The 17024-nt window shown below is 58.3% G+C and overlaps 1 protein-coding gene across 3 annotated transcripts; it reads left to right on the top strand.

Moving 5' to 3' along the window:
* The first annotated feature begins 110 nt into the window (after nt 1-110).
* Nucleotides 111-15997, top strand: ZNF653 (zinc finger protein 653). 3 transcript variants are annotated; one of them, XM_072947763.1, is made up of 11 exons: nt 326-462; nt 553-752; nt 4183-4246; nt 4797-4839; nt 6827-7042; nt 11939-12550; nt 12685-12865; nt 12967-13078; nt 14246-14360; nt 15228-15327; nt 15574-15997. In XM_072947763.1, the coding sequence occupies exons 2-11, from the start codon at nt 628-630 to the stop codon at nt 15749-15751; spliced, it is 1746 nt and encodes a 581-aa protein (XP_072803864.1). In that variant the 5' UTR covers nt 326-462; nt 553-627; the 3' UTR covers nt 15752-15997. The 3 variants fall into 3 exon arrangements, with proteins under 3 accessions (XP_072803863.1, XP_072803862.1, XP_072803864.1); XM_072947761.1 differs by lacking the exon at nt 553-752 and having other exon boundaries at nt 123-462; XM_072947762.1 differs by lacking the exons at nt 553-752; nt 4183-4246 and having other exon boundaries at nt 111-462; nt 4796-4839.
* Nucleotides 15998-17024: the final 1027 nt, after the last annotated feature.

Below are 17024 nucleotides of genomic sequence, written 5' to 3'. Positions count from 1 at the left end.
GGGTTTACGCGCTTGTGCGCATGCGCAATTTCCGCTCTCGGTCTCCTCTTGGCGCCGCGGGGCAGTGAGAGTCCATGAGAAATTTCCCGTCGGCGCGGAAGATGCGCGCCACTTCCGGCCGGGCTCCTAACAACGGGGGAGGCTGGTAACCAGGGAGGGGGGGATGGCGGAGCGGGCGCAGGAGCCCGAGGCGGAGGCGGAGGCTGAGGCGGGCGCAGGCGGGGAGGCGGCCGCCGAGGAGGGCGCGGCGGGCCGCAAGGCGCGGGGCCGGCCACGACTCACGGAGTCGGACCGGGCCCGGCGGCGGCTCGAGTCCCGGAAGAAGTACGACGTGCGGCGCGTGTACCTGGGCGAGGCGCACGGGCCCTGGGTGGACTTGCGGCGCCGCAGCGGCTGGAGCGACGCCAAGCTCGCCGCCTACCTCATCTCACTGGAGCGCGGCCAGCGTAGCGGCCGCCACGGGTGAGGGGGCCCGGCCCGAGGGAGGGAGGGAATGAGGGAGGAGACGCCCCCATCCCCCGCTGAGCCTGGTCCCGCCCCCTCTACCCCCAGGCCCCGCCCCTGGCACCTGTGAACCCCGCCCAGCGTCCAGGCTGCCGGCCCGGGTCTCTGACTGCCGGTCCTGGGATGCGCCAGGCTCGCCGCCCCGCCTCCCGTCTCTCCGGCTGCCCAATCGTAGGATGTGCCCAGACTCCCGACCCGCCTCCTGGGCGCTTGGCCCTGCCCGCTAGAGCTCTGGCTGCCCAATCCTGGTACGGGCCCCACCTCCAAGCTTTCTAACGGCCCGGTCCCCTGGAGGGGCGGCCCCGCCTCCTGAGGCTTCAATGGCCCGAGGTCTCTGCTGGCCCCTGGCCTCTCACAGGCCTTATCGCCTAAAACTCCCACAATATAGCCTGGGGCTGTGACTGTACACCGCGGGCCATCCAACCCTACCCCTCATGAGGTTCCAGTGCCCCACCTGTGACTATATGTGGCCCCATTCCCACAACCCTAGGTCCCACGCTCCCAGAGGACCCCTCACAATCCAGATCGCATTCGCCTAAGCCTCTTGGCGCCTGGAGAGCACCTATGCCCAGGGAGACTCAGGTGAAGAGGATACCTCGAGGTAGCTGCTCAGGTGGAGGGCAGAGGCCTTTGCAGAATCTCAGTTCGGTCTTGAGAACTAGCATCATGGATGGAATTTTTCTCTTATCTTATAGGTTGATGTGATGATTAAATGAGTTAAAATACAGCAAAGGGCTTAGAACAGTTTCTGGCACTTAGTGACTAGTCCAGGTATTAGCTGTTACGATGATGTTTGTTCCCTGCTGTAAGCAATGCTCCAACAAAATCCTTGTTCTGCCCTGGTTTTCACTTGTACCTGTTCACATGTTTCTCTGGGGGGAGATTCTGAGGACGAAGAATCAACCAGAACCTGCTGAATTGTACCCACCCCCTCCCCAGGGTGGCAGGCTGGTTTTTATGTCCAAGAGGAGGGCAGAAAATGCTGAGCACTTATAAAACCTGAAGCCAGTGTCCTACTATTAGAGTTTCCGATTCAGTTGTTCTGGGTGGAGTTGCAGACCGTGTATTTTTTTCTGAAGAGCTTCCAGGGAGACTTGATGTACAGCTGGAGTTGAGAACCACTGGCCATTGGGAGCCCTTGGAGGTTCTTAAGCTGAAAGTGGTATTTGCAGAAGCTCGTTCGGCTGAGCTGGAGCTGTGTGGGCCTGCAGAACTGGAGCTGGGATACTGAGACAACCCAGGCAGTAGGTGGCAAAACTCACCCCCAGGGCACATGAGCAGTCAGGAAAATACACTAATCTGAGCGAGGGGTCTCCTGTGGGCAGTAGGCATGACCAGAGATAGGGGGCCAGTTATTCTAGTTGTTCAGTTATATAACGTGTGGTACCTGGAACGGTTTCAGTTCAAGGACTGTAAAACATAGACAGGAAGGCAGAAATGAAAATCAGGGTGAAAACAGAAAGAAAAACAGGGAACATAATGGGGCCTGGGTCAGTGCTGCTGAATTGAAGCAGAAGTCACAGGGGACATGACAAGGGCAGTTGTGTGGCACAGTGAGGTGAAAACCTGACCAGAGGGGTTCAAGAGATGTGAAGAAGTGTGAATGGGCTATGAATTTGCCTTGGAGCTTCCTAACAGCCAGTGGGCAAAGGGAAACAATGGTCAGTAGTGGAATTTCTGTTGCCCTCTTATTTATTTATTTGTTTGTTTGTTTGTTTGCTTAGGGGGTTGTTTTTTTTTTTTAATGAAAGTACTGGGGATTGAACTCAGGTCCTTGTGCATGCCAACCATGAGTTCTACCACTGAGCTATACTCTCCCCCCCATTTATTTGTTTAATGAACATTTATTCACCACCTACTGTGTGCCAGGCACTTGTATAGATGCCAAGGGTACAGCAATGAACAAAACAAAGATCGCCGCCTGACGGAGCTGATGTTTAGAGGGCAGAGGGGCTAGCATGTGCAAAGGCTTGTCTACTGCAGACAGGAAACATAATAATATGTAGCATGTGAGAGAGTCATGGGGGCTGTGGAAGAAAACCAAAAGGGAAATAGGGAAAGAGGATTCATGAATGTGAGTTAGAGGTTTAGTTAGGATGTCATGGTGGGCCACACTGAGAAGTTATCATCTGAGTAAAGACCTGAAGGAGGTCAGGGGGAGCCATGCAGATATCCAGGGGCAGAGTGTTCGAGGACAAAGGAATAGCAGGTCCAAAGGTCCTGAGGCAGGACCCTAGCTGGTATGTACATGAAACAGGGAGGAAGCCTGTGTATCTGGAGCACAATGAGTGAGGGAAAGGAGTGAGAGAAGACTAGGACAGGGAGGTGACAGGGGTTTGTGGGCTGCAGGGAGGACTCTGGTTCTGGCTTTTCCTCCCAGAAAAGGATTTTCTGTATTTCTTAAATGCAGAATTTTGAACAGAGAGATCACATATCTGGCTTAGGTTTTATTTGTTTTGTCCTTTTTTTTGGAGAGGGTAGGTAATTAGGTTTTATTTATTTATTTTAATGGAGGCATTGGGGATTGAACCCAGGACCTCGTGCATGCTAAGCACACGCTCTACCACTGAGCTATACCCTCCCCCACAACTGGCTTAGATTTTAAGAGAGGCGCTCTCCATGATGTGTGTGGCGGGAGGAATGAGTGAGGTCTGCATTGGCCAAGAGCTGACAGTCGTTAAATCAGGTGATGGGTTCAGGGAGGCTCACTCTTTCTCTCTCACTTTGTGTGTGTTTGAATTTTTCTGTTTACATCTTAAACTCTTAACAAGAAAAGCAAAAGAATCATACAGATTCCTACATTGAGACCATGGGAGGGGAGGGCAGGAGCCGGGAGACAGGAAGGAGGCAGGCTGGTCCAATGTGAACGGTGATGGGGGTGGCCCTGGGTGGGGCCGTGGGAAAATGGAGAGAAGTGGTTGAACTTTGGGCCAGCAGTGTTCCCCGAAGGCTGTGGATATGAGAGATGCCCCCAGGTTTGGGCCTGAGCACCTGGAAAGTTGCAGTTGCCGTTCACTGAGAAGGGAGAGGTGGAAGGGCCAGATGCCAGCTTGCATGTGAGATGCTGGTGAGACCTCCTTCATGGGGTGCTGCAGAGGGGCTTGGGGCAGTGGTGGTGTGTGGGGAGAGGACCAAGCAGGAGAGCCAAGTGTGGAGAAACCAGAGTGGTGTCGGTGCGGTGATGGAGATTGTTGGTGGGTGGGGTGGGGGTTGCGTGTAGACGGAGCACACAGGTCCAAACCCAGGTCTTGGACCGTCTAGGACCAGATCGACTACTGCCAGGCTGAGCAAGGTGGCCACCCCTGTTGGCCATGCGGGCAGTTTGTAGCATGGTGTGAAAAAACCCTTACAGAAAGGGCCCAGGGGAGATGGAGGAGAGGAGGGCCCTGGAGGCAGTGAGGGACATGATGGCCTGGCCTCTGGGCCTAAGCTGGTTGCAGGGACAAGACCCTTGTAGAGCAGACAGTTAAGGTCAGGGGCAAGGTCCTTAGCAGCATTGGCCCCCCAGATGGGCTGACCATCTCCCCAGGGCTCTTGGCCAGCCTCTAGGGCAAGATCCACAGGACCTTGGATGGGGTCGTCCGAGGCCGACTCCATGAATGTTCCATGTTCTGTAACCAATGATCATAGACTTAGTGGTTTCAACCCACACAAATTTATTATCTTACATTTCTGCAGGTCGGGAGTCCAGCACATTTTAGCTGGATCCTCAGCTCAGGGTCTCACAAGGCTGAAATCAAGGGATCAGCTCGCTGCATCTTCATCTAGAGGCTCCCCTAGGGAGAGACCTGCTTCTAGACTTGCTGAGAGATTTGGCAGAATCCATGTCCTGGGGGTTGTACGGTCGAGGTCCCTGCTGTCTTGCTGGCCATCAGCTGGCACCGCTCTCAGCTCCCGGAGGCCGTTCTCAGGTCCTGGCCCCTCACAGGCCCCCCACATTTTCAACCCCTAGTCTTTGACTTCAGCAGGGCCCTTTTAAGGGCTCCCTTGATTAGATCAGTACCCCCACCCCATAAGCTTCCTCTTGATTAATCCACTCCCCGGCCATGGGACCCTGACCAGGCAGCCTAACCCTCTGAGCCTCAGCTTCCCACTCTGTGAGGTGGGTGGAGATGTAGACCCTCCTGCTGGGGCTGCCGTCAGTGCAGCAGCAAGCCCGAGGAAAGGGGCATGGGAAGGAGAGCGGGCCGCCCAGGGAAGCAGACGCTAATATTCGGCTCTGGCAGTTGTAGCCTCTCAGCAACAGCAGTCATGCCCCGCGTTCACTCCCCACTGCCTCTCTCTGTTACAGGAAGCCTTGGGAGCAAGTCCCCAAAAAGCCAAAGCGAAAGAAAAGTAAGTGGGGCTGCAGCCAGGGTTGGGGTGGTATTGGGAGTAAGTGGCTTTGTTGCTGGTTCCCTCCTTCCCTCCCTTGCTCGCGCTCTCAGGGACCATTCATGGAGGGCCCACCAGGCCAGGCACTGTGCGGGATGGGACAGTCCCAGCCCTGCCCTCACAGAGCCCAGAGTCTCTTGGGAAAGTTAGGGGACAGACTGAGCAGGGCCTTGGTGAGGAAGGAGGGGGGCGGGGGCCCAGAGACGAGGCCTGCCCTGGCCTAGGACAGGGGGAGGGTTGGAGCAGGAATGTCGGAGGGGACCAGAGCCTGTACTGTGCCCAGCGCAGGGGGTGTAGGGGAGGGCTCTTATCATCATCACCTCTTGGGGAAAGGCCAAGTCACTGCCCCAGGCTGCACAGCCGGAAAGTAGCCAGACTAGACCGCAGATGCAGATCTGTGTGTTTCCCGAGTGGTCCCCTTAGAGCCTCTGCTCTCCTGCCCAGTGCGTGGGAGTCAGCCTGGGAGGGCCAGGCAGAGCAGAGGGAACAGCTTGTGCCTGGGCCTAAAGGGTGTGTGGTGTGCCAGGCTCGGGGGGAAGCCGGGCGTGGGCAGTCAGGGTGGGGGCTGGAGCACGTGTCCCCCATCATGATCCCTGAACCTTGGGGCTGTGGGTCTCAGGCCATGTCCAGCAGGGTGAGGGCTCATGGTCCAGGGACAGCTGTCTGGTGGCAGTGAGCCCCTTCCCTTCTCACAGTTCTCAGAGGTGGAAACTGAGCCAGAACTGAGACCCCCAATCCCAGAGGTGGGGAGGAAGATAAGGAGACAGTGCTGGGCTGATGGTCCCCCATGGTCATCACCGGTTGGGGCCCTCAGCACCATCCCTCAGTCCAAGGACCTTTCCTGGGCCCCCTCTTCATCTCCCAGCTGGAAGGTCAGGGGCCCACCTTCCTCCCCCTCGGCCGTGGGACCAGGATCATCACAAGTATCACAGACACCATTCCTTGTTATCAGTGTGCCCATTCCTGTTCTGGGTTCTGTGGATGCCTTCACTTTTTCCTCCCTGGCAGCCCTCAGGGAATGGGGACCATTATTCTCCCTCTGTCCAGAAGGGACAACGGAGGTTCAGAGAAGCCAATCACTTCCCTGGAACCACTCAACTAGGAAGTGGCAGAGCTGGGATTTTAATCCGGGCAGTGCGGTTCCACTGAGCCTGCCCCCTGGAAGCACCCCCTTATCCAGCACTTGTGTGGGCCAGACCCTGGGTGAGCACTGGGGACGCAGGAGGAGCAACACAGGGAAATAAATGTCCCTGCCCTTGGGGAGCTGACGTTCTGGTGGGGGAGACAGTAATATAGGAACCAAATAACCACAGATGATATCTATGTGCCACCTGGAGAAAAAGGACCCTGAGTTGGGTTGGCTGGAGGGAAGGGGAGGGGTGGCCAAGGAGGGAAAGACCGAGGAACAGGCAGGAGGCCCTGTTGCTAGAGCAGGGTGATTCGGGGGAGGGTGGGGAGTGAGGGCCCAGTAAGCCCCAGGGAGGACTTTGGCTTTTATCCCCAGTGGTGGATTCTGAGCAGAGAAGGGGTGTGACCTGACTCGAGGGTTCAGAGGCGCCCTCTGTCGGCTGCCAGGGGCAAGGGTGAGAGCTGGGAGCCGGGCCGAGGGCCTGAGCTGGTCCAGGCGGGAGACGGGGAGTTGACGAGGATGGTTGCAAGCCTAACCAGCAGGTGACACGTGTTGCGCACCTGCTGTGCCCCAGGCTTTGTTGTTTATCTGACTTGACTTATCCGGCGAGGACAGTCCCTGGCCAGTCTCTGTTGTCTCCAGGGTGGGTCTCGCATCTCCCAGCCTCAATTTCTTGATGTGTAAACTGGGGACAGGCGTGGACAGGACTCAGGAGGGTGTCTCAGTCACCAGGAGCCGTAGAGCCCCGGGTGGTTCTGGGGACGGGCTGTCCTGGCAGGCGGAGCCCCGCCCCTCACGCCCCCGGCCCCGTGTGCGCAGGGCGGCGGCGCAACGTGAACTGCCTGAAGAACGTGGTGATCTGGTACGAGGACCACAAACACCGCTGTCCCTACGAGCCGCACCTGGCCGAGCTGGACCCCACCTTCGGCCTGTACACCACGGCTGTGTGGCAGTGCGAAGCCGGACACCGCTACTTCCAAGACCTGCACTCACCCCTGAAGCCGCTCAGTGACTCGGACCCCGAGAGTGACAAAGGTGGGTCTTCGGGGTGAGGGCACACAGTGGCCTCTGGTCTCTAGGGCTCTGTAGCCTCCGGGGTCGGGTGTCGACCTGGGCTCCCTGCCCTCCTGGGCCCTACCAGCCTCAAGCCAGCATCTCAGACCCCACAGCAACTCGCTCGGCACTGCTGCTTAATGGGCTTGCAGTGTCGGAGTCCCTGCAGAGCCCGAGAGCTGCCCCACCTTGTGGAGGGACAGCCGAGGCGTGAAGCAATTTGCCCATCTGGGCCCAGGTCAGTCGCAGGCAGGCCTGGGATCTGGAGGGAGGGGCAGGCACGGTCCTCTCCTCGCCTCTTTGTCCTCCTTCACTTCCTCTGGCTCTTTCTCAGGTTCCGGGCCGTGTCTGGCGGCCTCCTCTCCCTCTCTCCAGCCTGTTCTCGTTTCTCTACACCCCATTCTCCACTCTGGGGCTTTCTTTTGTTCCCATCCCCTGCACTCATATTTCTGTGTTTCATCCTCTCTCCCATCTCCTTCCTTTTTTCTCTTCCCCCTACTGTCTCTCCCGTCTGTCCTCCATCTCACCCCTGTTTCCATCGCTTTCCTTTCTCCCCACCATTGCCCCACCCTCCCCAGCCCCTCTCCTGTCATCCCACCCACACTGGTCTGGTGGGAGCTGGCAGCCTGCTCAGGACTGGGATGGACTCATTTACGAAGGCCCAGTGGGCGCTGGTGGGGGAACAGAGGAGACACCATGGATGATGAGGGGGCTGCCCGCCTGCCTCAGGGGCTTGGCATCAGAAGGAGCCTGGGGTCCACTGCCAGGCGCCCTGCAGGAGCTGAGGGTGGGGTCAGTCACTGGGGCTGAGCCCTCGCTGGCAGACATCTCTGAGCAGGTGGCATCCCAGCTGGCCGAGGGGAAGCCGTGGGCGAGAGGTGTTCCAGGTGGGCACCTTGGCCAACGGCTGCCCTGTCATGTGTCAGCCAGGCTCCCAGTGGGCAGCCGGCCCCTTGGCCATCTTGTCTTCCCAACTCCAGGCCCTGCCCCCAGCCAGCCTGAGTCCTCCCCACAGCCCTGTCATTAGCCCCACTTGGCAGTCGAGGAAACCAAGGCAGCCCTGGAAGTAATGTGATTGGCCCATTGGCTGCTGGGTCTGCCCGGGGTGGAGGTGGCACCAAGAGGAATCCCCTTACAGCCCAACTCAACCCTGATGCTAGTGGCTTCTGGATCTGGGCTCTCCAGAATGAGTGCTGGGATCAATTAGCCAGGTCTGCTGTGGGCTCTGGGGGGCTGTGAGGAAGTGGCTGTGGGCCTGTCCCAGCCCTGGTCCCTCAGCAGCACCCTTACCAGCTCTCTGCCTAGGGCGGCCCTGCCGTCTCTCACTCAGAAAGAGGACCTCTCACCAGGACGGTGGGAGGCCACTGGGTGCACAGCCAGTTCTGTCCTTAATGTTATTATCAACTGTAAAGAAGTCCAGTGCTGGCTTAACAGCTGGACGCTGTAACTGGGATCCAGGCACATGCCTTGTCTGTGCCCCCAACTCGCTAGGTAACTGCCCCCTCCTTCAGGGTGGAATCAGGGGGTTCAGTCCACCCTGCAGATCACAGGGTGTTAGAAAGAGGGGCAGTCCCCCTACCCTACCCCGGCTGCCGCAGTATGATAGTAAGGATAATGGGAGACATTGAGAGGCTGCTTCCTGAAAGCCCTGCCATCCTGTTTACTCATTAAATACCCCAAACAGCCCTGTGTAGGTGCCAGGTTATCCCCAGGCCCAGATTGGATGTCAGGCACCCCCATTCACACAGCTGGAGGAGGGGGCACCGGGATCCCACCTGGCAACCTGGCTCCAGAGCCTGTGCTCCATGAGCCCCTGGGGGTGTAGGACACATCGTACCCAGATTGTGCCCCAACTGTGTCACAAGTGTGTAACTTAAGGGACAGTCATTCACCTTTCCTGCTCCCAGCTTCTCCCTGTATGTGGACGTGAGCACCAAATGTCTAGGTAGGATGTCAGTCCCCTTGGCCTTCATCATAGCCTTGGGTGTGGATTCATTCATGTTTGCAAACATGCACACAGTGTGTACTAAGCAGCTGGTACCCTGAGTACTGGGGCCGGTGCACAGGGAACCCCATCCTTGTGGAGTTTATGGTCTAGAGGGGAAGCAGAAAATAAATGATAAAAACAAATAAAACCTAGAGTGTGGCAGAAGGTGGTAAGTATTGGGGGGGGGGAATAAAGGAGAGAAAATGGTGCTATTTGAGACAAGGTGGTCAGAGGCCTCCCTGAAAAATACCATTTGAGGACAGGTCTGATGGAGGTGAGGGAGGGAGCCCACGCAGGTATCTCAAGCAGAGTGAGAGGCAAGTGCAAAGGCCCTGAGGCAGAAACCTGCTCAGTGTCCCTGGGCGTGGGAGGGGGGTCAGTGGGGCTGGAGAGGAAGTAAGGAGGGCTGATGTGTGGGTTGTGTGGCTGTGGTGAGGGCTTTCGCTGCCAAGCCAAGTGCATTGGGAAGGGCATTAACTGAGGTAAGTTCTGCAGCTGCTGAAACAGATGCATCCCAGCTCTTGTGACCTAACATAGCTCACTTCCACTCACATTCCACTGGGACTCAGCTATATCATCACACCTAATGGCAAAGGATGCTGGGACGTGTAGTCCACCCAGGTGTCAGGAGGAAGAGACAGGGGTTTGGTGAGCAGTTGGCCTGTCTTCTTCCACAGGAAGCCATGAGCAGATTCTCAGTCAGAGAGGGATGTGACCTGAGCAGGTGGTCACAGGCTCCCTCGCCACAGAGGGGAGGACAGACTGGGGTAGGGGGAGCAAGGATAGGAACAGAGATGGTTGGAGGGAACCCGGAAAGAAGGACGTCATGGTCCCGACGGGACTGGTGGGGCCGTGAGCAGGGCGTGTGGGGGCGCTAGGAGAAGCCATCGGCCTGGGGATATATTTTGAAAGCACCGCCAACAGGTTGTGCTGACAGATTGGAAGTGGGTGTGAGAGAAAGGGAGAGGTCAAGGAGAGCCCCAGGACGTTGGCTTGAGCAATTGGAAAGGCAGAGCTGCCTGCCATCCGCTGAGACAGGGATGTCTGTGAGCGGTGCTGTCTTTCTCTGAAGGAAGATTCAGAGCCCAGAGTCGCCAAGCAGAGTCTGAGATGTCTGTAAGACCCTCACCGGGGGCAGCAGAGGAGGCAGCAGGGGGCAGGAGTCTGCAGCTCCTTGGAGGTCCAGGCAAGAACTATCCACTTGGAGGCACCAGGGTATGGGTGGTGGCAGTGCAATAAAAATAGATGCAGGCAGACCTAGGAGATGTTGCGAGTTTGGTTCCAGACCACTTCAATAAGGCAAAGATCGAAATAAAGTGAGTCCCACAAACTTTCTGGTTTCCTAGTGCATATAAAAGTGATGTTTACACTATACTGTGGTCTGTTAAGTGTGCAATAGCATCATGTATTTAAAAAGTCAATGTACATACCTTAATTTAAAAATACTTTATAGGGGGAAGAGTATAGCTCGGTGGTAGAGCGCATGCCTAGCATGCATGAAGTCCTGGGTTCAATTCCCAGCACCTCCATTAAAATAAACTAAACCTAGTTACCCCCCGCCCCAGTTTTTTTAATTAAAAATACTTAATTGCTAAAAATGCCAACCATCATCTGGATCCACAGTGAGTCTAATCTTTTTGCAACAGTAACATCAAAGATCACTGATCACAGGTCACCATAACAAATACAGTAATAATGGAAAAGTTTGAAATATCTTACAAATTACCACAATGTGATATAGAGACATGAAGTGAGCAAATCCTGTTGGAAAAATGATGCCAAAAGTCTCACTCGAGGCAGGTTTGCCACATACCTTCAGTTTGTAAGCAGTGCAGCGTCTGCGAAGCACAGTAAGATGGGATATGCCTGTATTTGGTCTTTGTCCCTGGTTCCTGGCACAGAGCTCCTAAAACCCTTGGAACTTCCTGAGTGATAGGAATGCTTTTCATTTTTCATGAGCCCCTTTGGTAAGAAGCCTGGTCAAAACACAGCTGAGTCTAACGAGGTGACTCAGGGCAGGGACCCTAGATAGTTCTATGGTGGGGGCTGGTCACCAGAAAGGCCAAATACTTGGTTAGAGAGTGGAAGCTGTCAGCCCGACCCCCAGCCCCCAGGTGCGGATGGAGGCCAGAGAGATGGTTATGAAAACTCTTAGACAACAAGGTTCCAAGAGCTTCCGGGTTGGTGAACACCTGGTGCTGGGAGGGTGGCGTGCCGGTGGACAGCACAGCGGCTCCACGCCCCGCCCCCACCGCCCAGTTACCTTGCCCTGCCATCTCTTCCGTCGGCTGTGGCTGCATTGCATCCTTTATAATACAGCTGTAACCAGAAGTAGAGTACTTGCTTGAGCTCTGAGTTCTAGCAAATTATGAACACTGAGGAGGGGGTTGTGGGAACCTCCAAGCTGTAGCCAGGAGTGTGGGTGACCCAGGACTTGTGGCTGGTATCTGAAGTGGGGGCAGTCTTGTGGGACTGAGCTCTCTTCCCTGTGGAGTGTGATGCTGTCTCCAGATAGATCATGTCAGGACCAAATTAAATTGTTGGACACCTGGCTGGGGTGAAGAATGAGGGTGCAATTTAACGCAGCCAGCCAGGCTGATACCCTGGGCTGAGTGGAGCGCTGAAGAGAGGCCCCCACGAGAGCCTTCCAGGCCCGTAAGAACAAAGGAGGCTGAGAAGGAGCCACTGGGGAGGAGCCAGGGAACCAGAGCGTGGGTCTGGAGACTGAGGCAGAAGAGTGTCCCAAGGAGAGGGGCACTTGGAGAATCTGACCTGAGAGCTGACCGCGCTTATGGCAGAGAGAGAGTCACCATGCCCAGCCCCAGGGATCCTCCCAGCAAATACCACCTGCTGCTGCCTCAGCTGTAACCATCCCCTCTCTGTCACCACAGTGGGCAACGGCCTGGTGGCTGGCAGCTCCGGCTCATCCAGTTCCGGCTCCGGCTCCGACTCCGAGGAGCCCCCTGAGGGCCAGCCAGCCAAGGCGACAGTGGCAACAGCAGCAGTCACCCCCACCAGCCCGGCGGGCAGCAGTGGTCTCATCACACAGGAGGGCATGCACATCCCCTTCGATGTCCAGCACGTGGAGAGCCTGGCCGAGCAGGGCACCCCTCTGTGCCCCAACCCAGTCAGCAGCGGGCCCGAAGCCCTGGAGACAGTCGTGTGCGTGCCAGTGCCCGTGCAAGTGGGCCCGGGCCCTGGCACCCTCTTTGAGAACGTGCCCCAGGAGGCACTGGGCGAGGTGGTGGCCAGCTGTCCCATGCCAGGCATGGTGCCCGGTTCACAGGTGATCATCATTGCCGGCCCCAGCTACGATGCCCTCACGGCCGAGGGCATCCACCTCAACGTGGCAGCAGGCAACGGTGCCCCAGGAGGGGGCCTGGGCGACGAGGTACCCTGCGCCATGATGGAGGGTGTGGCGGCCTACACCCAGACACAGCCTGAGGGCAGTCAGCCCAGCACCATGGACCCCACCGCTGTGACGGGCATTGAGACCAAAAAAGGTCTGGGGGGCCGCGCCAGACCGGGGTGGGCACTGCGGTGGGACCTGGGAAGGGGAGGGCGAGGCGTGGCCCCAAAGCAGGCTTCTCGACAGCCTTGGTCCCCACGGATGCCCACCCTGTGTCCACCCCCGTAGAGAAGGAGGACCTGTACGTGCTCAAGAAGGAGGAGAAGGAGGAGCCGGTGGCCCCAGAGCTGGGAGAGCTGGCCGCGACGGTGCCTGAGAGCGCAGAGCCGGAGGCAGAGGCAGACGGGGAGGAGCTGGATGGCAGTGACATGTCAGCCATCATCTACGAAATCCCCAAGGAGCCCGAGAAGTGGGTGCTGGGGTGGGCGGGGGCAGGGACGAGGAGCAGCCCTCGGGCCTGCAGCCCGCCTGGTGTCAGAGCCCCAACGCCATGGGCCCCTTCCCCTCCAGGAGGCGGAGGAGCAAGCGGTCGCGAGTGATGGATGCCGATGGCCTGCTTGAGATGTTCCACTGCCCCTACGAGGGCTGCAGCCAGGTCTATGTGGCCCTAAGCAGCTTCCAGGTGAGGCCACCACCTAAGTGGGCTGGGGGCCAGCTTCTGTGCCTGGCTGCTTGGGCATGGGGGTCTGGGCATTGTGGCTCATGGAGGACCCCACCCAGCCCCTCCAGGTGCCAATGGCCTGCCTCCCAAGTACCCACCCAGCCCCCACTGATATCAGCCACAGAAGAAGGCATCACCTCTGTTCCTTACCCCCCTGCTCTCTAGCCCACCCATCCTGCCTCCTCAACCAGCCATGGCCTCTCTCTACACACCCCGGCTGGCTGCCCAGTCCTGGCTGAGTGGTTCCCCACACACTCCCCCTCTTCATGCCACCTCAACTCAGGAATTCCTGTCTTTGCCCAAGCTACCCTGTCAGTTCAGGAGGCTTCCTTTCTAAGCTCAACTCAGGACGCCCCTCCACTGGGAAGCCCACCCTCATCCCCCAGGACTTGCGGGGCCTGCGTGCCCCAGGTCAGTGCACTACCAGGACATCCCTGCAGTTGGCCCTCTGGAGTCTGGACAGGGTGTCCTGAGAGCAAAGACAGAGTTCTATCATGTCCCCACTCCTGGCATAAGACACTGCACCAGAAGAACTTTGAATTTGCCGAGTCACGTTTGCATTAAGTACATACTGAGCACCTAGCAGGTACCAGGCCTGGTGCTGGGCACTGGAGCTCCAGTCGGGCTAGTGAGTTAAAGAATGAAAGAATGAAGGAATGGATGACTTGGGGGCTCCCTGCTCCAGCCCCTGGGGGCAGCTTAGCATCACGGTGCAAAGAGCCACCGTGGGGCTGACAGCCCTGGACTCCAGACCTAGCCCTGCCACTGCCCACCTGTGAGATGGGTCAAATACTGGGGAGGTAATTGACCAAGCCTCCAGAGCCTCAGTTTCCCCATCCACAAACTGGGCTAATGGCTGGGCCCCTTCTCAGGGTTATGACAAGTTTGACTGATGCCCCAGGCCAGAGTCTGGCTGTAGTAGGTGCTCAGTTAAACTGCTGTTTGACCCCAGTTGTGCCCTTGGGCACCAGCTCAGAGCTGGGAGTCTCTCCCAAGGGCAAAGGCACCCCTCTTCCCTCTTCCAGGGAGGCCGGCCCTAGCCAACCTTCATCTGTTCCTCCCAATGGGATAGCTGCAGAGGTGGGCTGGTGGCATCCACAGCCCCATTCCTGCCCCTCTTGCCCCCAGAACCATGTCAACCTCGTGCATCGGAAAGGGAAGACCAAAGTGTGTCCTCACCCTGGCTGCGGCAAGAAGTTCTATTTATCAAACCACCTGCGGCGGCACATGATCATCCACTCAGGTAAGGCCAGGGGCGGGGCTGGCAGCATGAGCCACAGGCACAGGGGCCTGGGCCTGGGAGCCAGGGCTGGGGCAGGCAGGGTGAAACCCGAGCACAGGACTGGTCCTCTCCGAACCTCTTCCATGTCCACCACAAGGACAGGTGTAAGAGGCAGAAGTAAAGCAGTTGATTTGGTGCCCAGTGGGCACCTCCCCAGTAGTTAGTAAGTTGGAGCTACACAGGTCCCAGTGACATCTACTATTATAAAGCACGTGGAGCTGGGCAGGGGCTGGCTGTCTCTTACCCAACTTGGCCCCTGGCCTCCCCACTCCCACGAACAGTGTTCATGTGGGAGCTGTTCCAGGACTGAGTAGGGGACAGTGAACCACCCCAGGTGGGCAGGGTAGGGGAGCAGACTTGAGGCTGGACCTCTGTTTCATCTTCTCCAGGCACTCCCTTGAACCAGGGCTGGGTGGGGCGGAGGTGGGAAGGTCGTAGAGGCAGTAGTGTCTGCCCAATGGGAAGCAACGGCTTCAGATTTTTTGAGAGGCCAGAACTTTGGATATTTATGTGAAATCGCACCAATATTTGAAATTTTAGGGTGAAATTCAGGCCCACTTTGGCTTGGCTGTTTGCACCCTTTGCCCCTCAGGAATCCGAGTTTGCGTTCCAGCTCTGCCCAGTCGCGTTCCTGGGCAGCTTCCGAGCCTCATGCGGGCCTTAGTCGCCCTTGTTTTAGCTGATTAATTATTATAGTCCGCCCAGAGGGTGTGGGGTCTAGTCTGCCTGAGCTCAGAGGCTTTGCGTACCACCGGATCCCTGCAGTGCCCCAGTGACCCCACAGCCCCCTCCCTCGTCGCGGCGTGCTCAGCTCTGCGTCTCCTCCAGGTGTCCGTGAATTCACCTGCGAAACCTGCGGCAAGTCCTTCAAGAGGAAGAATCACCTTGAGGTACACCGGCGCACGCACACAGGAGAGACGCCTCTGCAGTGAGTGACGGGTTTCCGGTGAGGGGCTGGAAGGGAGGGCATCCCGGCCTGGACCTGCACGGGGCAGCTCGCTTGGGAGGGCTGCGACCCAGCGTTGCCTCTGCGAGGATTCCCTGAGCGCTCCCACCCTGGCTGGCACCTCCCTCTTCGGGGGGCGGTCCCGCCCTAGTGGTTGGGCCCCGCCACCGAGGCGGCCCCTTCCGCTCTGACCCCGCCCCCGGTGCCTCCCCGCCGGCGTCCCGGCAGGTGCGAGATCTGTGGCTACCAGTGCCGACAGCGCGCATCGCTCAACTGGCACATGAAGAAGCACACGGCCGAGGTGCAGTACAACTTCACGTGCGAGCGCTGCGGGAAGCGCTTCGAGAAGCTAGACAGCGTCAAGTTCCACACGCTCAAAAGCCACCCGGACCACAAGCCGGCCTGATCCACCCGACCACTAACCGCCCCTATTTATTCGTCTGATTGGACACCAAGCCCGAGCCTGCCAGGGCCGGGACAGCCGCGGGGGCCGCCTGGACCGCGGGCCGGAAGGAGGCGCCCCTGCCCCGCCCTAGGGCTGGGCCCCCTGGGCTGGGCCCCTCCACCCCACCGATTTCTGGAGCTGGCGCAGAGGGCTGCACTGCTGGAACTGTGTTAAGAGAGCAGAGTGAGATTAAAGAGTGAGAAAGGAGATGCCCTTCCCCTAGGCCTGGATGATTGGGGGAGGGTGGGCCCCTCTCTGCCTTCAAGCTGGTCCCTCCCTGAGCAAGAAGGGATCAGGGGCTGATGCCCCAACACGCGAACAGCGGCCTTTCCTGTTAACCTCCGCACTGCCTCGGGCCCCCTGGGCCTGGCAACTCTAAACACTCCGCCCTCTTACAGGGTCAGGTGTGGAACGCTGGGGGCCTTGGAGGCTACTGAACATCTCCCAGGACTCAGGATCCTAACGTCCTCTCCTAATCCTTCATAGAAAACTCATTCCCACCCTCAGTGAGCTCATGGACCAGTTGGGGAGATGATCAGTAAACCCCTAAGAATGGCATCTACAGCTGTGACAAGCACCATGCGGAAATTAGTTTCTGGGAATGCAGTTTGGGTCGGTGGTCAGAGAGGGCCTCTCTGAGGTGGCATCTGAGCATAAACTAGAATGACAAAGAGGTTCCTTCCCTGAAGAAAGCCGGGGGAGGCAAATCCCAGGCCGAAGGAACAGCCAGTGCCAAAGCCCCGAGGTAGAACGGGCTCAGCGTGTTCCTGGAACAGGAAGCCGCGGAGGGGACGGGAGTTGGCAGCGGCGGGGCGGCTGCCCTGGCCCCATTTCCCGGAGGAGGATGCTGAGGCTGCTGCTTCCTCCTCCTGCGGGCTGTCAGGTAGAGGGGTCGGGGAGCGAGTCCAGGTCACGCGGCCGCCAGGTGGCGCGCAAGCTTCGTGGGCCCTGGTGGCCGTAGCCACGTGACTCTGGGGAACCGCAGCCGCGAGCCGGGGCACGTGCCCGAGGGAGCCCTGTGGCGCCACGCGCAGATTGGCCCCGCCGGCTCCTCACCAGCTCGTGGGGGCGGAGCCGCAGCTAGGCCTCATTTCATTCTTCGGACCGGGGGCTACTCCAGCTGGGGACGGATGAGTCGGCGAGGATGAGCGAGTCCCTCTGCTGGGGCCGCCCCCGCGAGCCATCCCGCAAGGCTAAGTCCCCTTCGCTCTCCCCGCACAACCAGAAGCCAGCA

The sequence above is a fragment of the Vicugna pacos genome, chromosome 22 (assembly GCF_048564905.1).
Source record: "Vicugna pacos chromosome 22, VicPac4, whole genome shotgun sequence".
NCBI classification, from domain to species: Eukaryota; Metazoa; Chordata; class Mammalia; order Artiodactyla; family Camelidae; genus Vicugna; species Vicugna pacos.
Note: the sequence above shows the minus strand (reverse complement) of the source record. Positions and strands in the feature narration are given on the sequence as shown.